Genomic DNA, 21,203 nt, shown 5'->3' on the forward strand with positions numbered 1-21,203 from the left:
ATTGGTGGATGAATTTATCCACCAATCAGCAAGGACAACCCAGGTTGTTCACCAAAAATGGGCCGGCATCTAAACTTACATTCTTGCATTCCAAATAAAGATACCAAGAGAATGAAGCAACATTGATAATAGGAGTAAATTAGAAACTTGCTTAAAATTTCATGCTCTATCTGAATCATGAAAGAAAAAAAATGTGGGTTCAGTGTCCCTTAAATGTATTGATGATGCTTTAAAAATACACATATATTGTCCCACTCTTTGAACTAACAACAACTTTATGTGAATTATATCAACACTTCCAAGCAGAATGCAAAGATCTCTTAGTTTCCCTTCTCATATGAAGTTGCCGGAGTCTTACAGGAAGTTGTATACGTTAAGGTATACTAGTTCAACTTATCCTATGCCAATGTCCTTTTAAAATCATATTAAAAACAAAAATATATATATACCCAACACTAGAGCCAAGCAGCATATTCTGCATGTTTGAAATTAAACAGACGCACAAAAAGAATTTATAGGAAAAGAAGAAAATCCCTTAGTCTACAAGCATTTAGTCTGAACAAAACCCATGGATAATATTGCACATTGTGTTTCTGTAACATTAAAATGATGTTCTAAAATGTGAATGGGATTATGCCACTAAAGTCATATAGCCTTATAGGGACATGGAAGTGTGAAACAAAAATGTTCAAAAGTATTAGAGCTTTTTATTATTGCACTATAGCTTGAATATAAATATGTGTTTAACCTCTTTGAAGAGGTCCAAATAAGCATTGCACTACTGAGACCTTACATGATTACATCTGGTGAGCGCATGACAAGAGGCTTATGTGTGTAGCTTCAAATAAGCAGTAGTGCACTGCTGCATCTGAACCTAACTAGACATGTTTTTCAACAAAGAACACCAAGAAAGAAGTAAATTTGATTAGAGAAGTAAATTGTAAAGTCTCTTAACATTTCTAGCTCTGTCATAATCATGAACATTTAGCTACATTTGACTTTCATGTCCCTTTAAAATCAATGATACTTTTATTTATATTTGATAAAATTGAATATGTAAATGCTTACACAAACAATTGCCTCATTGTGCTCTTACTCAATAAAATGTTTCTAGGTCAACTCTTGCGAAACGCGTAAGTTCATTTCACATGGGTTCTTATGACTGAGACAAGCAGGACAGACAATAAAGAAAAGACATGCACTTTTGATTGAAAGATTGCAGACTTACAGCAAGAATGGCAATTAAAATGCCAACAGCAGACAGAACAGCATCAGTAATTGTTTCCCCGGATTTGGAAGGATACTTGATACTCTCATCATGACAGTAAAAGCCCCGGTGATACGGCTCGATTGTGCTAGTTTCAATTATCAGGAAAGGGAGGGCAGCTACCAAAAGCAAAAGAGATACAAGAACAAAACATTTTAGTATCAATAACATGCAGACACCAACAGTAACACAGACCCACTGGAACACTGCGGAATATACCTGGAGTAATGGCAAAGTGCATCATGGGATATGTACGGAATATTGAGTCTTAGAATGTTACCCCCCCCTGTGGTGTTACATAGCAATAGTCATGGGGAGATATGTCAAATTGCTCAGTATATCTTCATTTATATTTATCTATATTTCTAATGGTGGAAGTTCTATATATTGCATAATATATAGAATATATATATATATTAAATTATAGTATAGCATTAATGGAATCTTTGGGTGTTATAACAAGTAAAAAAAAATCTGGAAAATCATCTGAAATTCATTGGTTTGCTTAAAAATTTAAGTATAAAGCCCCCCCCTCCCAAAATGAATTTAGTGGCCCATACGCTAAGCCATTACTTGTAGAATTCTGCATGTCTCCAGTTTAGCTCTGTGTGATACCCATATATCACTTACAGAAACCAACGCCAACAACAACCCAAATATAAGAAGCAGTGGCACAGATACAGTGCTTTTCTTTATCTCATATCTGATACTTTCGTCATTGCAGAAAAAACCACGCTGGAAGGGTTTGAACGCAGATGTGTTCAGGACCATTATGGGAAGACAGACTGTGAGGATAAATAGCAAAACATCAACATTACAAAATAGATCCATAGGGGATTTTGGGAACAGTGATTGGCCAACTAATTATCCCTTTGAGTGCCAGAGAGAGTTGCAACATATTGTTACATTGTGCCTTTCAACACTCTGCAAAATGGGTAAACAGGTGACTTTCATAAAGGGACATACGTAATGATCATTAACATCTATGATTAGTGGTCACATATTTGTAGTGACATTAGCTCACAGCTTAAACCTTTTGTAAATATGCATTATGATAAAGGGGCATAGCCGAAATTGAACTGTACCAACTGTAAGAGAAGTGTAAAAAGTACTGTTCCCTTCTGCTCTCTGGGACATTCAAATAAAAAGTTTAATAGAACAACATTTAACATTTCATAGTTCCAAAAACAACATATGAGATACAACAGATACCAACTGCATATGTTTTATACACAATCAATGATACAAATCAACATGGCAGTGTGAATGGTTATAAATTGCATTGCTTGAATAACGTAAATGTCTTATCAAAGTGATTCAAAAGTGGAGTTTAAAAATATATATGCGCTTTATGCCAAAATGTATCTGTCATACAAAATCTGCTTAGAATTAAGTTGTACATTCATTAGTAAATTACATTTTTTAATTATCTTTACATTAAATGTAATAATATGGATTAAAGAGCAGCAATTAGACATGTAAAAATATTTCACAAGAAAAAATATTAAAATAAACCTGTTGAAATAATTGATATTGCAGATAAGAGAAAATGTATTTTGTGCGAAACTCATTAAATTAGTTACTGGCTGAAACCGACGGCTCCCACTTCTCTATTGGTGAGCAACAACAGGCCTCCATATGAATTGAAACAAACAAATATATATATATACACAGAGAAAGTCCAGCAATCACTTAGCTCTCAGCTAAGATTAAAAACAAAAATGGAAGGGTTGGTTACCGCATTTGGCCAAATGGGACAAGCCCAGGTACCTCACCTAGGTCCCCTCCAAAACCTGGGTCCCTAAACAGCCACACAATGCAATCTCAATCCAACAAACTGGGAACAAGTGAAGGCTGCGCAGACTTATTTATGTGTATATATATAGAAGAAAAGTAATACAAGGTAAATTGCATTCTTTCTGGTGCCACCATTACCTTAAAGGGATAGTATACTATAAAATTGTTTTTCCCTTAATGTGTTTCCAATTACTTTTTTTTACCAGCTGTAGAGTATAAAGTGTATGAGATTTGCTTTTTTAATGATTATTTGTGTATATGAATTAGCTGATTTTGTGTTTTGTAGCCACAACCTAATAAAATGGGTTGAGCTTGTAGGTATAATCAGATCTCATTACTTTATCACATTGTGTACATATACTTGCTTCTTTATCTTATATCTGTCCATAAACCAATCACCAAAACTTGGAGAGAACAATGGGACATTTTTTTACATTTTATTACCTTATCTCTTCTATAACCCACTGGGAGTGTAATTTCTTCTACTGGCTGTGTTAACACAGCTTGGCCTCGAGGCCAAAAACTTTCAGGATGGGTGGGGATACCACAGGCTAAATCAACTATTTCAAATGCCAATATAAGGGTAATGGGAATACTTGTAAACAATTTAATACACTCCAGCAGGTAAAGTGGATCATTGGGAACAAATTAAAGTGGAGGACATTTTGAGTAAACTGTCCCTTTAATATCCCTTTAATTTACTTTTTACTCACTTTGATAAATAATCACAACTAACAAAGAAGAAACATTACTTATCTTCAGGTCAGTCACAGTCTAACATAACATTATATTTTTCAGAAACAGAAAGCCTGGCATCCACAAATTGTGAAAAAGGATCAGATTCAAGTTCAATACAAATGTTAACCTCTCTTTGAAGACAGAGACATTCAGGTGACTTATATGCAAAAATAACATTCATAGGTAAGATAAATCTTAAAGGGGCAGTAAGCAAATTGTAACTACAAGCTATTTCAGCTGTGTTGCTATATTTTAATATATATTTTTAATATTTTTAAACACAAACATCCATTTTTACTGCAATTAGTTTTCATCACCACCATATGCCTTATTTGAAGGAGCCAATCTGAGTTGTAGTCTACAGACAACAATGCTAGCCATTGCCATAAAGTTAGTATAAAAGGCATAGTTTTGCTGCTGGTATCTGATAAAGACAATCAGGGATGGATATTAAGCAGAGTTAGCCTTGATAAGTCAGCAGGGTGCTTTTAATGCCCTGAGAATTAGAATTTGCTCATTTTTTCAGAACTAAATTGCGTGAAAAGAAGTTAAAATAAATAATGAAAATATATCGCAAAGTTGTTTAATTACACATAACTAAATATCAGCTATTGGGCCCCAAGCCTTGCAGATTCGTGCAAGCGGGCCTGAAATGCTAGTTAAGTAGCTGGGGTCTTAAGACCTCAAGGGTGGTGCATCTAATTGGGATGACTAACAAGCCCTGCTCTTGTGTAATTGTAGGCACGTAGAGATGCTGCCCACTTGTTGTGATGCTGAGCAGACAAAGTTCCCAGGAGCAAGCCCTGTCCATACAATATTTGATCATTGGGGCATTTATTGCACCAAACCCATCTAAATATCCAGAAATCAAACTAGTTTGGTATTTCAATACAATTTCTTGGCCAAGAGTTTGCTAAAAATAGATTTTATTTAAAAAAAAAAAAAATGTTCTTTAATGAAAAGCTGAAGGTTATTTGTTGTGATCCAACCAATGCAAGAAACTGAGAGGGGGTTGGAGCACAATAGTTACGTGGCGTTGCTGTTATTGTTAGACTCTTCTGTAAATGGTTTGCACGTGACAGATCTGTAAAACACATGTTCCTACAGATAGTAAAGCTTGCTGGAATGTTAACCACTTCATCTCTGAAAGACAGTTATGCCACAAACTAAGCACAACTTGTTTTTTTAATGAAAGATGTTTAATATTTTCACTGCTAGAGGGGTTGACAAGCATCTCTTCATCTTCATTAGGGAACGGTTAAGCCTATTCAAATGCCATTTTACATATCACGATTATCTACACAAGCAAGGGACATGGAAAGCAAAAATGATCTGTCACTTATATCAAAGAGGAGTAAGGAAAATTGTAAAAATTGTAAAAAAAAAAAGTATGCATAATAATTGAACTAAAGTAAAATAAATACCGTGTTCATCTTGATTGGCTGATAAAGGCAACCCCCACAGCTATATATATATACACTTAAAACTTTACTATATATATATATTTGTGTGTGTGTATATATGTAAACAGTCCCAATATGAATTTGCCCTCCTGTGGCCATCCACCTGATAAGTCTGTTTGTAAACATACAATTTCCAAATAAAAGCAACAGACCAGGATTTGCGAAATATATCCCCGAAACATCAATAAATTTGGCTTTATTCTTTGATGCAAATCCTGGTCTGTTGCTGTTTTTTGGAAATATATATACAAGCAAAGTCCCAGTATGAATCCTCCCTCCTGGAGTCAACCACCTAGCTGTTCAGCTTGTATACAATAGACATCCAAAAAAACAGCAACAGACTGATGAAAATCCTGGTCTGTTGCTGTTTTTTAGATGCCTATATATATATATTCATACATACTAAAAACTTTACCATGTTTTCAAATACTACCTTTTGGACAAAAAGAAGAAAATAATGCTGTCCATACACATTTAAAAAAAATCTATGCTCTAAATTAATTTCATCTAGTTTCTGGATCCTTGTTAGTCAACAATTATTATTATTATTATTATTATTATTATTATTATCGGTTATTTGTAGAGCGCCAACAGATTCCGCAGTGCTATGTATTTAAATCTATATCATCCCTCAAAATACATGGTTTTATTTCTGTGTTTATAAGCTTTTTTACTTACGAGGGCCTAACCTAGTTGTTTTGGGTTTTTAAAGACAAACTTGTGGTATGAAACGGATATATTTAATGCGGTACTCTCTTTTGACGCAATGCCAGGCTACAATTTTACACTGGGTCACTAGACACAACAACTAAAAGCTATATGGAGCTTTCAAAGCTGGGACAGAATAACAATAATTTTTCCATTGAAAAAATCTTCATACAAATTTTAAGCATTTTAAATTGTGTCTTTTTGTACAGTCCAGAAACACAACCCTTGAAAAGCATTCACCAGCCTCTTTGGTAACTGTAGAAAAACTGCACAATCCAGATTCCAATTACAAAAAAAGCAGGCAAAGTAAATACTTTAAGCACATTGTTTATTTTTTTTCACTGTATATAATTAAACGTTTATGGGAAATTAAATGTTAAACAGCTACCAAAAGCTGCACTTCACATAACATTATAGAAAATTTAAAAAAATGCTAAGAATTATGGGGACAGCAATTAAGGTTATAGCTAATATTTGTGCCACATACTTTAATTAAACATAGTGGAACTGGATTATAAAATGAATCTTAGTTTTTTAGTTATATTATTTATTTATACTGGTTTTTGGCAGACTGTTCTCGAAAGGCTTTCAGCAATCTCTGTTACCAGTATATTCTTACAGGCAATGTTAGAGTTAACACGGCAGCAAGTCAAATTTCCATTACCTTTTTTAGAGCTAAGACTGGAAATTTTTCTTTAATAGTTGGTAGCAACTCAACTGGGACCAAGCACAATCAATAAAAAAAAGATGCTTCAGATCTGCAGAAGTCCTGGCTGGTTGGCACACTTTACCATTCCTCAGGTCCCAGTCTGTAAATATTATGATTTCATGCATGTGACAGGGCTGTTTTTTTTTAAGCAGTTAAAGGCTACCGGTCTTGGGGTACATATAAACCTTATTTAGTGTGTAATATACGCTCATATTATTGAATCTGGCAGAAATCCAAACTTGCTGTAGCAGAATGTGTTTATACTGCAAAGAATTCTTTGAAGCATTAAGATTTATCAACAAATCATGTCTGCCTATACACCTTTACATGATCATTTAGCAAGCTTTTTGTTTTATAACCACCCTGGTAGTGTTATTAATAGCAGTACACACAGAAAAAATGAACGTGTGTTAATATTTATTTTGAGTTGCGTATATTTCTGTAATCCACATGAAAAGACTTATTTAAGATACTTTTGTAGTTTTTATTTAGGGTAGAAAATTAATTGGAGCCATTTAGCATCAGATTATTGTTATTATCATTTGTTTTCTAAGATATTTCTTTATATTTACAATGACCATAATCTTAGTGAATAAGTGACATATCACATAGGAATTGGTCAAATTTTGCTCACTAGATAGTTATTTGAAATTTTTATGAATTTGTGCAAATGTATCCTAAAAAAAAAAAAAAAAGTTTTTAGATGCTTGCTGATACTTAGGTAATGCAAAATAGCTTTAGGCTTGCCAGATTTTAGGTTTTCACTCCAACGCACAAAAGCTGGGGATTTCCTGATTTCACCACAACACTCCCCCAATATGCTCCACGGAGGCTGAACTAGACAGCATTAATCTACCCAGTAGCTCTATAAGAAGTTGGGGGGGGGGGCTGAAACCAGGAATCAGGAATTTCCCCACTTTTTCAAATTTCCTATAAAGATTAGTCGTTGGCTGGCATTGGAATGTCTCTCGTTTTCTTTTTTCTATAAGTTTTATATCTTTACCCAGAGTCCTTTGCTCCAGTACAAAACACTGGTAAACTATTATTATTATTTTTAAATGTATATAGATGGGATATTCTATGTTCTACTTAGTGTTTAGTCAGGTGATTAAGGTTACCAAGATTAAGAACTTTTTTTACAAACTCAAACATTCTTCATGGGCTGTAAGTCTCTATTATTATTATTATTATTAAATAATAATAATAAAAATAATAATAATAAAAAAGAGTGTAATTTGAACCAGAGAACATTGCAATGAAGAACTCCCAGCCAAGTGGGATAGCCCCTTTATGGGAGCTGTGTTCCCCTCTTTCCCTATTTATGTACAAAATAAAACTGGGGCACACCCAACCACTAAAACACTCACATGGATTAATTGGTCCCAACACCAAACCCAACTGAATATGCACTGTGACTGTTCTGTCTTTCCGCTCTGCCCCCTGGACTGCAAAAGATTGGCTCCACATCCTCCTGGCCCCAGGTAAAAAAATAAATACAAAAATAGATTTAAAAAAATGGTAATTATGGGTCCTCTATCTTCTATAATCTATGCTCTTTATGTTATAAATTAAATTAGATAATCAAGTAAGTAAGTTATATAAGACCAAACTCTATTTATATTATATCTTGATCCGCCAATAACGTGACTATTCTGAATAATTTCTAAACATGAAGACTAACAATAATATATGGTTATTTGATAACTAGCGGAAACTACAAGTTTTTATTGTAACATTTTTAGAATAAATATAATCCATATAATATAATATACCTGTATATAATTCTTCCTATGATTCAATGATATGCTAATGAAAAAAGTGTCATTTATATATCTATTGCTTTTGTAACCTGACCTTCCACTCCTTTTTCTTTTAGTGTTGCTGCCACAGCTAAATCAGAAACGTCACCACTATTATATTCTTTAAACCATAATGACAGCTTCGGGTCTGAAGCGCTGAGAAAATTTCTCTGTGGTAAACAAACTTAAAGTGGAATCATCAACTTCTAGTAAAATCTGAACTAATATCCCATGAGGAAAATATACAGGGCTTGAAATTTCCACTAGAGAGAGAGAAAAGTGAGAGAAGAGAAAAAGAGAAAAGAGAGTCTATCTATCTATCTATCTATCTATTTATAATAATACAAAAATAATTATCTTAAACTGTAGTAGCAACTTTAGCATTGTGTGCAAACCATGGGAATGCACACTTCAGCAGCAGATTATAAGTGAAATTGATTAGAACTATTAAAGGGACATTGTGCATTACATTTTTCTTTGCGTACATGTTTTGTAGTTGATCCATTTATATAGCCGATTTTCAGGCTCCTAACCAAGCCCCACAGTGTCAGATGTATACGCGCGTTTACAGACTCTTGCTAGCTCCTGTTAGTGTTATCTGTATTTTCATATGCAGGGGAGGGGGAGGATCTGCTATTCTTGTTTTACTAACCCCTTTCAATGGGTGCCCCAGCCTAATCTCATCAGCAGTGCTAAATTGGGAGCATCTAAGAAGTTTTTAAAAGCTTTTATACTGGATGTTTATATATGTATCTGTGCATATTATTCTTTATAGTGGTGTCTATTCCATGCAGTTATATGCAAATTGATGTACACTGTTTAAAAAACAACCTATTTATTCGAATGTAATCATTGCTCACCAAGTTAGTGAGGCGATGCAGCATTCTGCCTGCCTTGCCGATTAAATTCCTTAATTTCTAATATTGTGGATGTTATTGAAATGCAACACGACTGGGATTCTGTCTTTAGTAGCAGCTTAAGAAAAGTATCAGAGTAAATCCTGACTGTTAAAAGTTCACTGTCCTGACTTTAAGACGTCATCTCAGAATCTCACAAAAGCCAATAATTGTAAACAAAGATTTACAAAGCCCAACAAAAGTAAGCTATCCCTGAGATGGCTGGTTTCTGCAATATTCTCTTAAACTAATTCTAAGATAGAGAGTTGAGTACCAGAATTTTATATTTGATGTCTACAAGAGTTGAAATTGAAGCCAACTCTGTCAATGATCCTATTGTAAACATAAAAACCCTCTTCCAAAACCAACAGCTGCCACCTGCACAAATAACATATGGATATAACTGTGTAACCAAATTCAACCACTGAAAGCTTTTATTTAAGGGGATAACATTTTGGCATCCCACTAAAATGTTCACTAATCACCTTTTTTAATAATATAAACTATTACATATTAAGATATTTCCTTAGATACAGCACTTTTGATCATGGGCATAGCTGGGTTTAAAGGGATATACAATTATTTCCACGTTTTATTCCCAGAACTTTAAAATCTGAGTGCACCGATCTGGCAGTTTTATGTAAATGACACAGGTACAATGGTATATCCTGGTCCATCCCACTGGTTTCAATGAAAATAATGTTATACTACTTGTATGTTGTAGCTAAAATATAGTGCACACTGATCACTCACAACTATGGTCCAAACTCCCACCCCCCATTTTTCACTTAAAGGGACATGAAATCCAAAACGTTTCTATCATGATTCAGATAGAGAATACTATTATTAAATTTCCAATTTACTTCTATTATCAAATTTGCTTAATTCTCATGTTATTCTTTGTTGAAGAGATATCTAGATAGGTTGCGTGCACTACATAACAGGAAATAGTGCTGCCATCTAGTAGTCTTGCTAATTGATGCAAAATTGCTGCCAAATAGTGCTGTATACACATGCACACTCCCCAGCTTACCTTCATGCTTTTCAACAATGGACAAGAAAATAAAGATTTTTTTTAATAAAATTAAATTTGGAAAGTTGTTTAAAATGGTATGTTCCATCTGAATCATGAGTGGGTTTTTTTTCTCTTGTTTGTTCCTTTTAAAGAGACACTTAAAGGAACACACTTCTTGCACAACATAGTTTGACCAATCAGAAGCCCTATGTAAATGAGCTAATGCACTGGTCTAAGTAATCAGTGTTTAACATGTAGCATGATCAGGTAACCTGATTCTCTGGATACGTGTACACAACAGGAAAATACATATTGTAAATTGCTGAGATTCTGCAATCTCCTTGTTCCTCTACATACAAGTCAGTCTAATAGCATCACAATGTAGTGCAGAATAGCAATCATTGTAGAAACCTTTTGGGTTTGTGACAACCTCACATTAGATTGTATTAATAAAACCCTCTCTATTTTTTTATTGCGGAACTGGCTTTTGCATTTTGGCACTACATCCACCCAATGTCATATGCAAATGTGTCTACCCTAAAGCAAAACTGTTTTTATTTCACAGATATTGGCAGTGGTAGATGTTACATAAATAAAGGTAGTATCTGCCGGCGTTAAACATATGGGCAAATTTATCATGCTCCGTACCGCTGCTCCATAACCTGTCCACTTGCTCTGAGGCCGCAGACAGAAATCTCTAGAAATCAATCCGATCGAATACGATTGGGTTGATTGACACCCCCTGCTAGCGGCCGATTGGCTGCGAATCTGCAGGGGGCGGTATTGCACCAGCAGTTCACAAGAACTGCTGGTGCAATGATAAATGCAGAGAGCGTATGCTGTCGGCATTTATCGATGTGCAGCGGACATGATCCGCTATATCGGATCAGGTCCTCTCGCACACTCATAAATATGTCCCATAGGGATGAGTATTACAGCTTTTTTTTTTATGAGTGTGTCCCTTTAATCCAACTATATATATATCATTTTAATTTCATTAGTTTTTTAAGTTTGCAACACTTACTATTTAGCCTAACATAATATTATAATATTATTTTTCTCAAAAGTATTTTAAAATGCTATCACTTTTTCATTTTATTTTCTATACAACCTAAATAAAAATATTAACGTTCTCCAAGAAAATACAAGTTATTCAAATTCTTTAACACAAGTGAATTGATGGGGACAAAAAAATAATGAACCTAAACGTGATGTGTTTCTAATGAATCTTCTAACAAGTATGGTATTGAGAATCGTAATAATTACGCTTACATTTGCCTTCATTTGCTAAATCCCATGCCTTTGTCCAGTGGCACGGAGGTTTGGAACAACCATTTGATCACAAGGGGTCTCATTCAATTACCGTGGGAGGGTTTGCACTGCTTTGGTGGCATGGATGCTGACCCCTATTGATTGTGTTGTAACTACTGGGAGGACAAAGACTTAGCACAGAAAGAGGCATTGTGTGCAGACCATATTGTGATGGTCTGGTATGCGATTAACCCCTTACACACCAGACACGCAGAGGTAGTTCTATAGGATAAAAAATGAGGGGTGTGGAAATGTTACCACAAAGCTTAAAGGGACAGAAAACCTATTTTTTTTCTTCCTGATTTGGAATGAACTTACAATTTTAAACAATTTTCAAAATTTATTTCTATTATTATATTTGCTTCATTCTCTTGCTAACATTTGCTAAAGGAACAGCATATCACTACTGGCAGCTAGCTGAACACATCTAGTTAGCCAATCACAAGAAACAAATGTATGCAGGCACCAATCAGCAACAAGCTCCCACAAATGTAGGATATGTGCATATTCTTTTTCAACAAGGGATACCAAAAGAACAAAGCACATTTATACTTAGAAGTGTCTTAAAATAACATGCTCTATCTAAATCATGCAAGCTGTTTGACTTTCCAATCTATTTAACCCTCTAATGACCAGCGACATAACCTGTACATCACTGGTCTTTCTACCAGCGACAATAACCTGTACGTCACTGGTCTTTCTACCAGCGACAATAACCTGTACGTCACTGGTCTTTCTACCAGCGACATAACCTGTACGTCACTGGTCTTTCTACCAGCGACAATAACCTGTACGTCACTGGTCTTTCTACCAGCGACAATAACCTGTACGTCACTGGTCTTTCTACCAGCGACAATAACCTGTACGTCACTGGTCTTTCTACCAGCGACATAACCTGTACGTCACTGGTCTTTCTACCAGCGACAATAACCTGTACGTCACTGGTCTTTCTACCAGCGACAATAACCTGTACGTCACTGGTCTTTCTACCAGCGACAATAACCTGTACGTCACTGGTCTTTCTACCAGCGACAATAACCTGTACGTCACTGGTCTTTCTACCAGCGACAATAACCTGTACGTCACTGGTCTTTCTACCAGCGACAATAACCTGTACGTCACTGGTCTTTCTACCAGTGACATAACCTGTACGTCACTGGTCTTTCTACCAGCGACAATAACCTGTACGTCACTGGTCTTTCTACCAGCGACAATAACCTGTACGTCACTGGTCTTTCTACCAGCGACATAACCTGTACGTCACTGGTCTTTCTACCAGCGACAATAACCTGTACGTCACTGGTCTTTCTACCAGTGACATAACCTGTACGTCACTGGTCTTTCTACCAGCGACATAACCTGTACGTCACTGGTCTTTCTACCAGCGACAATAACCTGTACGTCACTGGTCTTTCTACCAGCGACATAACCTGTACGTCACTGGTCTTTCTACCAGCGACAATAACCTGTACGTCACTGGTATTTCTACCAGTGACATAACCTGTACGTCACTGGTCTTTCTACCAGCGACAACAACCTGTACGTCACTGGTCTTTCTACCAGCGACAATAACCTGTACGTCACTGGTCTTTCTACCAGCGACAATAACCTGTACGTCACTGGTCTTTCTACCAGTGACATAACCTGTACGTCACTGGTCTTTCTACCAGCGACAATAACCTGTACGTCACTTGTCTTTCTACCAGCGACAATAACCTGTACGTCACTGGTCTTTCTACCAGCGACAATAACCTGTACGTCACTGGTCTTTCTACCAGCGACAATAACCTGTACGTCACTGGTCTTTCTACCAGCGACAATAACCTGTACGTCACTGGTCTTTCTACCAGTGACATAACCTGTACGTCACTGGTCTTTCTACCAGCGACAATAACCTGTACGTCACTGGTCTTTCTACCAGCGACAATAACCTGTACGTCACTGGTCTTTCTACCAGTGACATAACCTGTACGTCACTGGTCTTTCTACCAGCGACAATAACCTGTACGTCACTGGTCTTTCTACCAGCGACATAACCTGTATGTCACTGGTCTTTCTACCAGTGACATAAACTGTACGTCACTGGTCTTTCTATGGGGGTGACGTTTTCAATAGCTTGCGGCATGACCCGGGCTGTTACAATCACACAGGGTATGTTGCTGTCATTAAGGGGTTAATAGCAAGGTTGCAGCAGTTAGTGATGGAAGGGCCTGATTTTTCCGCTACACAGTCATGCTTTTATTTTATTTTTTATTCCTGTTTCTCCCTCCCTTACCTCCTTGCTATACACTGAGGGCTGGACATCTATTAAAAAGAGATTACCTTCCAAATTCACATCAACATTTGATTTTTAATTTTAAAATCACAGCATCACTCCAAATTCCCTTAATTTGATAGCAGCAGAGCGTGAACTGCCACTCACTACTAATCAACCAAATGGTTAAAGCCTCTCCAGCAGTCAATATGTTAAACTAAACAGCAAGTGAAGAACCTGTCACTTTATGGAGGACAATGTATAAAGTGTTCCTTTGGGGTAAAAAAAAAAATAGGGAACTCGTAGTGTTCTCTTTCAGAAATCTAGTGACAATGTTCCGCCCTGCTGTCTTGCAGTTTGTGAATAAAATGCTGAGAAAATTTGCTTCAACAAGCTCAAAGAGAAAGCAAGTTCTTCTGGAGTCTTTGTGACGAAGAGCCAACAAAGACTGTTCTGTTCTCTCAGCTTCTTTCTCTAATGCCAGGGAAAATTCTTAACTGAATGGTTAGGGAACTAGAGAACTGATCTACATTCTATCAAATATTGTAAATTAAGAATTTAAACTTATTTGTTTTATTTTTTATATAGAACAAGCACTTCAGAAATCTGTCTTTATTAAAGTTTGCCCATAATGAGTGCATTGCTTTTTATGGGTGCGGAGAGTTCAGGTTTCATAATAAAGACAAGTAAAAACTACAAACTATAACTGTCAATTTGGAATATTTATTTTACAGGATAAGAAAATATGTCCTGAAAATGAAATTATTTAAAGCTAATAAATAAAGAGTTCAATTTGTACAATACTTGTTGGGTTGGCAAAATAGTACTGTAAAGTAGAATTTAAAAATTAATAATGCATTCTGTAAAAATGCCCTTTAAATAGGCAACCAATGAAACCTACATTTTAGTATTTGTATTTAAAGTTGGCCAAAAGTAGATTAACAAATTTACAGCAAGTAAATTTGTGCAATGAGTTCCCAACGCATTTCACACAAACCATTTAATAAATAGACTTCAAACTGAATGCTAATAAGTGGTATACAATGTGTATATACACACACTTGAAAAGAGGCCATATGAGGTTAGAGTATTATATATTACTCCTGCAATGGCGCAATACAAAGCATGTCAAGTAGGTAAACACATATACTATTCTGCCTTACAAATAATCACATAGCTTGTGAGCATGATTCACAGACTCTGTTGAAAGCCTTAATTAATCAGACAGCAAAGTCTTTGCTAACTGAAGGATTTGTTGCTTTTAAATAAGTTCAGTATACAAGATTGTGAAAGACGAGAATGCCTCAAACACCTCGTGAACACAACGAGAATTTGGCAGCGGCTCTTTGCTTTTGGGACTTTGTAGCTTGTAATTACACGCAGTTCTTATGCCAAAAGCCCATCAAGAAAAACAAGTTTCTAATCAAAAAGTTTCCCTAAGGTTGCTTGGAAAGGTATTTCACCAGTCGTATGTTTAACTGCATAAAACGTTCAAAAAACTCTCAGATGTTAAAAATATCAAACTTAAACATGTACATCATTTTAGTGGTTAATTATTTTCTGTATGTCCGGTTCGTCATTCAGAAATCCAATATATATTGCAAATATGTTTAATGTCTTATAGCAAATTTCAGTCAATAATGATATTATTTTGGTTTGTACCTCTGTAGAGTTTACTTCATGTGTCACTAAGATAATCATACAAAAAATAAATTGCAATCCCCTCCCCAGAATATGCATTATAGACCTGCTGATTCAGCCTATCAAAACCAACAACATAAATCCTGTCATTCTGTTTATCATAGTGCAGTAAGTAGCTTAGAGGTTGATGCTGAGTTTCAATATGCATACTGCTATAGTATATAAAACTATTTTCATATTAAAGGGCAAATAGTGTGGAAACATTTGATGCTATGGATCGATAGAGCATTTCATTTTAGCACTAGTGACCCAGCAGCTCTATGTTTATTACCCTACAAATTTGTTAAACACATAGTTAAATTATCAGCCGAGATGCAGAGAACTACTAGACCCAAGGGGGATTTGAATTTGCCAGTGAACCAACCACCTGCAGCAAACACAGCTGGGTCACACAACTACGACTGCTTATTGGACCACTGGTCATTTCTGCGCGGGACAAGCAGTTCTCCCAAGAAGTGTGTTTTAACCTGTTTGCAGAGTTGCAGGGACACTAGTAATAAAATTAGGTGCTCTACTGATTAGAAAAATGCATTTTTACTAGAATTACCCTTTTAGAAGATATATTTTTACTTGCATACACCTTTAAGAGTAAGATGTGCTATTCTTAAACAACTCATTTTTTTAATGTTCAGCAGCAACTGGTTTATTTTTTGGTTTTATTGATGGTTTTGCTGGATCCGCAGCAGGTAGTGTGATTCAGAAAACATATCATTCTAGTAGAGATAATTTAACAAATACATGTTTGTAAACACAACTAAGTTGCAGAATTACTTCTAACTGTATTTCAATTCCATTGCTTTTATATTTAAAAATATAACTTCTAGGTGCATTTAAACCACAACATCAGCTTCTGTTCGAAGAAAAATTGGAACAAAAAAAAAATTGTAAATATTTATCAATTTTGCATTTAGGAAATTGTGCTAAGTTCCTATGTCAAAACCATTGGATTTTTCCATGCTCTAAAGTACACAAATGAAACTTTGATTTTAAAAGACTGACATTTTCCTTGCACTGTATTGCACTTAAACAAGTCATTAGATCAAATGCATTCCTTTAAAGTACGCTTCTATCTTTATCCTATGTTATCCAGCATCTTACAGTGGCACCATCTAATCATCTTTGTATGGGAGAAAACTGCTATCTCATTTGTAAGCAGATAATATGTAGGTGACACATTGTGACACTATTGTCTGCTGAGAAAACCTCAGTGGGAGATCTGCAAAATATACAAAGCACAGTCATAATATTGCAGTGTTTTACCATAATCATAATGTAGGAGCCAGACTGTGGTGAGAGTATACCATCAGAAACCACCAAACATTAAAGGGACGCTCCAGCCATAGTTGAAAAGTACAACACAATCAGCTTTGAATATAATAATTTTTTTAATTCCCCTGTATTTGAAAAAATTACTTCTAGTAAAAGCTGTCACTGTTTTCAATAATAGCCTTTAGTGTGAAAACACACATAAACATATATAAATATGCTTCATGCAACAGCATTTTTCAATGCATGTATATGCAAAGAGCTGGCATTAGCTTGTATCATGTAAACTGGCACCAACTGTTCCATGAGTAGCCACACAGATTAAAATGCTGGTCCATGGACTGTATTTAGATATGCCTCACAAGCACATGCATAGTGAGATATCTCACTGAAAAGAGTGATAGGTTTTATTAGAAACAATTTCACTAATACAAATTTAGTACAAAAATGCTAATGAGAATTCATGGTTAAACCCTTTGGTGCTAAACTGGGTTGCAACACCTGCCTCTTTTGCAGCCAAAAGGTTGCTCAGCAAACTGAGATCTATGTTATCAAGAGGAAATATTTAAGTGGAGAACAGGCTCCTTTCCCATTATTAGAGTTGAGAAAACACACAGAAGGTATCTACATATTGGTTTGTCCTTCAGCTAAAACATTAATATGAATTTGCTGGTTATTATGTTAACCATTAACAGCACCATATGTTGGTTATCATTTAACAGCATTCAAATTCATTGATATTTCTGTGATTATTTGTTTATTGTTATGCAAGTGAGGGTGTGTTTCTGCTAACCAATAGGGCCGTGGGACCTGTCTTTATTATCCAATGAGCATTATACCCTTAGTGATGGGTTGTGCATAAACAGGCAAGTCCCTCTAGTTTCACAATCAGTTCATGCAAAAGAAAATGTTTTAAGATGTTTAAACTATTCTGCCATGTACCACAATACAAACATAATTTAATTCAATGGAATTGTTTTGATATGCTCCTAACAGCAAGATAAATTCTTTTAATGAAAGTGGTACACATGCCTAACCCCAAATACTGGACCTAAATAAAATGTAAGCCAAAAGGGGAGAAACAAGTTTAGAAAGGGTAGAAAAACATTGCTGGGGATAATCATATAGTGTATGGGATGCTCACATTTTAAGGGGGTGAAACAACTAGATATGATCATATTCTCAATGCTTTTCCCTCCCTATAAAAATAAAAAGGCATACTAGTGTAAAAATGAAATGCTTCAATCTACTAATGTTCTTTCTATAGTAATGTTGATCCCAGTTCATTTACCCATGCAAAAGTGTTAAACACATAGCTAATGTCCCAGAAAAGGACACAGCCAGTGAGCCAATTAGGACCAGCATACCTATGTAGCAGCCAATTACCAGCCATGTAATAATTAGGACCAGCTCATCAGCACAACTGCTACAGAACTTTAACTCTGCAGTGGTTAAACCCGTACCTAGGGGTGAACATGTGCTATCATTTGCATTAGTATGTCCCTTTAATAGGATTACATCTGTTTCTGGTGTAGTGTCAGTGATACACACACAACCCTAGAGTTGCAGCCGTAGAGTCCTGGGGCTCCTTGAAATACATTGGCTTAAGAATTTTTTGGTAATGAAAGACAGTTTGCAGAACTAAAGGGTGTGGAGAAAAAGAGAAGCAAGAAAATATCTATTATATGTATATTACTGAACGTTTATATTTCAAGAAGACGGCTGTTTCTATCTTTCAGGGCCATTAAAAGTTCAGCTTATAAAAACTCTTGTGAGCAATACCCCTATTCAGTAAATTGCCAAGTAACTTCCCTTTGCTGGAAAAAAAATGATTTTGATTCAATTTACAAGAATGTAACTGATCTCATCTCCAGTATATCATAGACCCTTCTCAATATTTTTAGAACTATCCACAAATTATCATTATATATATATATATATATATATATATATATATATATATATATATATATATATATATGGTGCCAACGTGTTCCACGCAAATATGGCATAGCCGAAAACAATTAAAGTTAAAAAATGCAAATATTTGAAACTCTAATTACATCTCTAATTAAGTAAATACAATCCAGATATACAAGTTAATAAAGAAGCCATACACCTTTTCTGCTACATGTCTGTTTTTTGCACAGTCCCAGAGTGCTTCACCAAAGAAATTACTTGACATCCAAGCCAAGTTTCTGCTGTCCTGTTGAAAAGCTTCATTGTTTATAACCAGGAGCTTTTAAATTTGGTTTATCCTGAACTTGAACCCCAAATGAAATGCTTCAGTGGCACATGGATTTGCCAGCAAGTTTGTGGTCCACAGCTGAGATGGAAACCTTAGAATTGGGACACATACTGTTCCAAGAAAGGTCTTTCATGGGAAGGAAACAAACTTATTTCAAAAAAAGAAAAAAAGGGGATTAATATAGTGCAGTTGATTCACATAAATCTATTTAATAACTCTGTATGGTGAATGCATTTTTTATGGTATATTAAACTTGATAGCTCTAGTTTGAAGTTTAGTCTAAACTATTTTACCTGTAAATCCTTAAAACTGAACTAACTCTAGAGCCAGTGACGTTCCTTTAATGAAGTCTCCTTCCATGAATGATACCAGAAGATGCACTACATAAATGAATCACTTAGCACTAATGAGGCATGGCTGCTATCCTAGAAACTTGAAATCTGTTTCTATCAGGACAATTGTGACTTAGATCACCATCTTGGAAAAGCCAAATTTGTTTATCTTTATTTCTTGAATTTAAAAAAATAAATAAATACAAAATAAGGTATTTAAAGACCTACAGTAGGTAGTAATACAATAAATGCTTTTCTGTGGGGGGTTTTGTTGTTGTTGTTGTTACATTGTCAATTGTTTTTAGAAGGATTATTTTAATCTGCATCTATCTATCTATCTATCTATCTATCTATCTACCTACTCTATCTATCTATCTATTTGTCTGTCTGTCTAACCATCCATCCATCTAAGTTTAATGTCCCTTTAAGAACTAAATATACTGATCTTTCAGAATTGAAAGTAGACATATGCATCTGTTTTGTTACAAATGCAGTTTTGTGACGAAAATATGGATATTTGTTTTGGTTTTCACTAAACGAATATCTGAACAAATGTGCAAACTCATTTAAAGATAACAACTCTATAGTAATGAAATTCTTTAGAGTATATTCGTTTTCTTTATATTTAAAGGTAGGGGAGCTCACACCGACCCTTCTTCACAGAGCCCGGGCCACGCTAATAGGAGACTTAGTACAGCGAATCCCACAGCCTGCTCTAAAGGAGACGTATAAAACTACAGGTGACACTTTTTCACCTGTAGCAAAGAAACATTTACATTTATTTAAACAAAAAAACAAAATGTTATCAAATATTCAGTATTCTCTTCGCTCTAAACAAAATGAACACTGAATAGTGCAGCAAACGAATGTTGTGAAAAACTCATTTTTAAGAATATTCGTTACGAATGATTAGTCTGAAATAATTTGCTGCTCCCCAAGTCTAATTGAAAGATGTACAGCAGTTGAGGAAAACAGCATAGAAAGGTCAAAATTAAAATGTGAATGGGTACTTGTCAGAATTTAAATATAAGCATTTTTGCAATATATATTCAATAACAAGCATACTTCTGGTGAAGTTATAACTGTTTCCATTAGCATATGCACATATGCAGTGAGGGTCCTTGTACCAGTATATAAGATCAGAGAGCTGGCAGTGGTTTGTATTATGTCTGTGAAGATATAATTGGTGTCATACAAGCCACTTCTGACTCTGGGAGAAGGTGTAATATTTGAATAGTAGTGCACAGGCCCTCACAGCATATGTACATATGCTGCTGAAAAACAGTAACGACTTTTACAAGAAGCATTTTGGTTAATGGAAATATGTTGCAAAAATGTTTCCATTTAAAATTGACACGCACCCATGACCATTTCAGTGTTAGACTTTCTATCCTTTATGATTACAATCTAGTTTAAAGTCACAGGAAATATACTTTTTATAATATATATTTCTTTCAATATCTTTCTATAAATAACTATATTAAACTAAATTAACATACATTATGTTGCATAAAAGTGCTGCACCCCTAACAGTCTGTATCCATTAATGGTTTCTGGGCTTTGTCTTTAAAATATAAATTTGCCAATTTCTTGGCCAGACTTGTAAGAACAAAAAGCATGATAGCTCTTCTTTATCTAAAGAATCTCGTGAACACAAGTGCATAGTAGCTGGCTCCATGCTAATCACTTGTCTATTCAA

General features: G+C 35.2%; 1 protein-coding gene across 2 annotated transcripts in view; it reads right to left on the reverse strand.

Annotated features, from left to right (window-relative positions):
• PLPP3 (phospholipid phosphatase 3) overlaps positions 1 to 21,203 on the reverse strand; it is a 66,013-nt gene that overhangs the window by 28,867 nt on the left and 15,943 nt on the right. The window contains exon 2 of one of the 2 annotated variants that reach the window (XM_053693618.1): positions 1,898 to 2,052. In XM_053693618.1, coding sequence (XP_053549593.1) covers positions 1,898 to 2,052 — 155 coding nt within the window. Of the gene's footprint in view, positions 1 to 1,228; positions 1,387 to 1,897; positions 2,053 to 21,203 lie in introns of both variants that reach the window. The other variant, XM_053693617.1, reaches the window with a different exon arrangement.

This window comes from Bombina bombina, chromosome 10 (genome assembly GCF_027579735.1).
Source record: "Bombina bombina isolate aBomBom1 chromosome 10, aBomBom1.pri, whole genome shotgun sequence".
NCBI classification, from domain to species: Eukaryota; Metazoa; Chordata; class Amphibia; order Anura; family Bombinatoridae; genus Bombina; species Bombina bombina.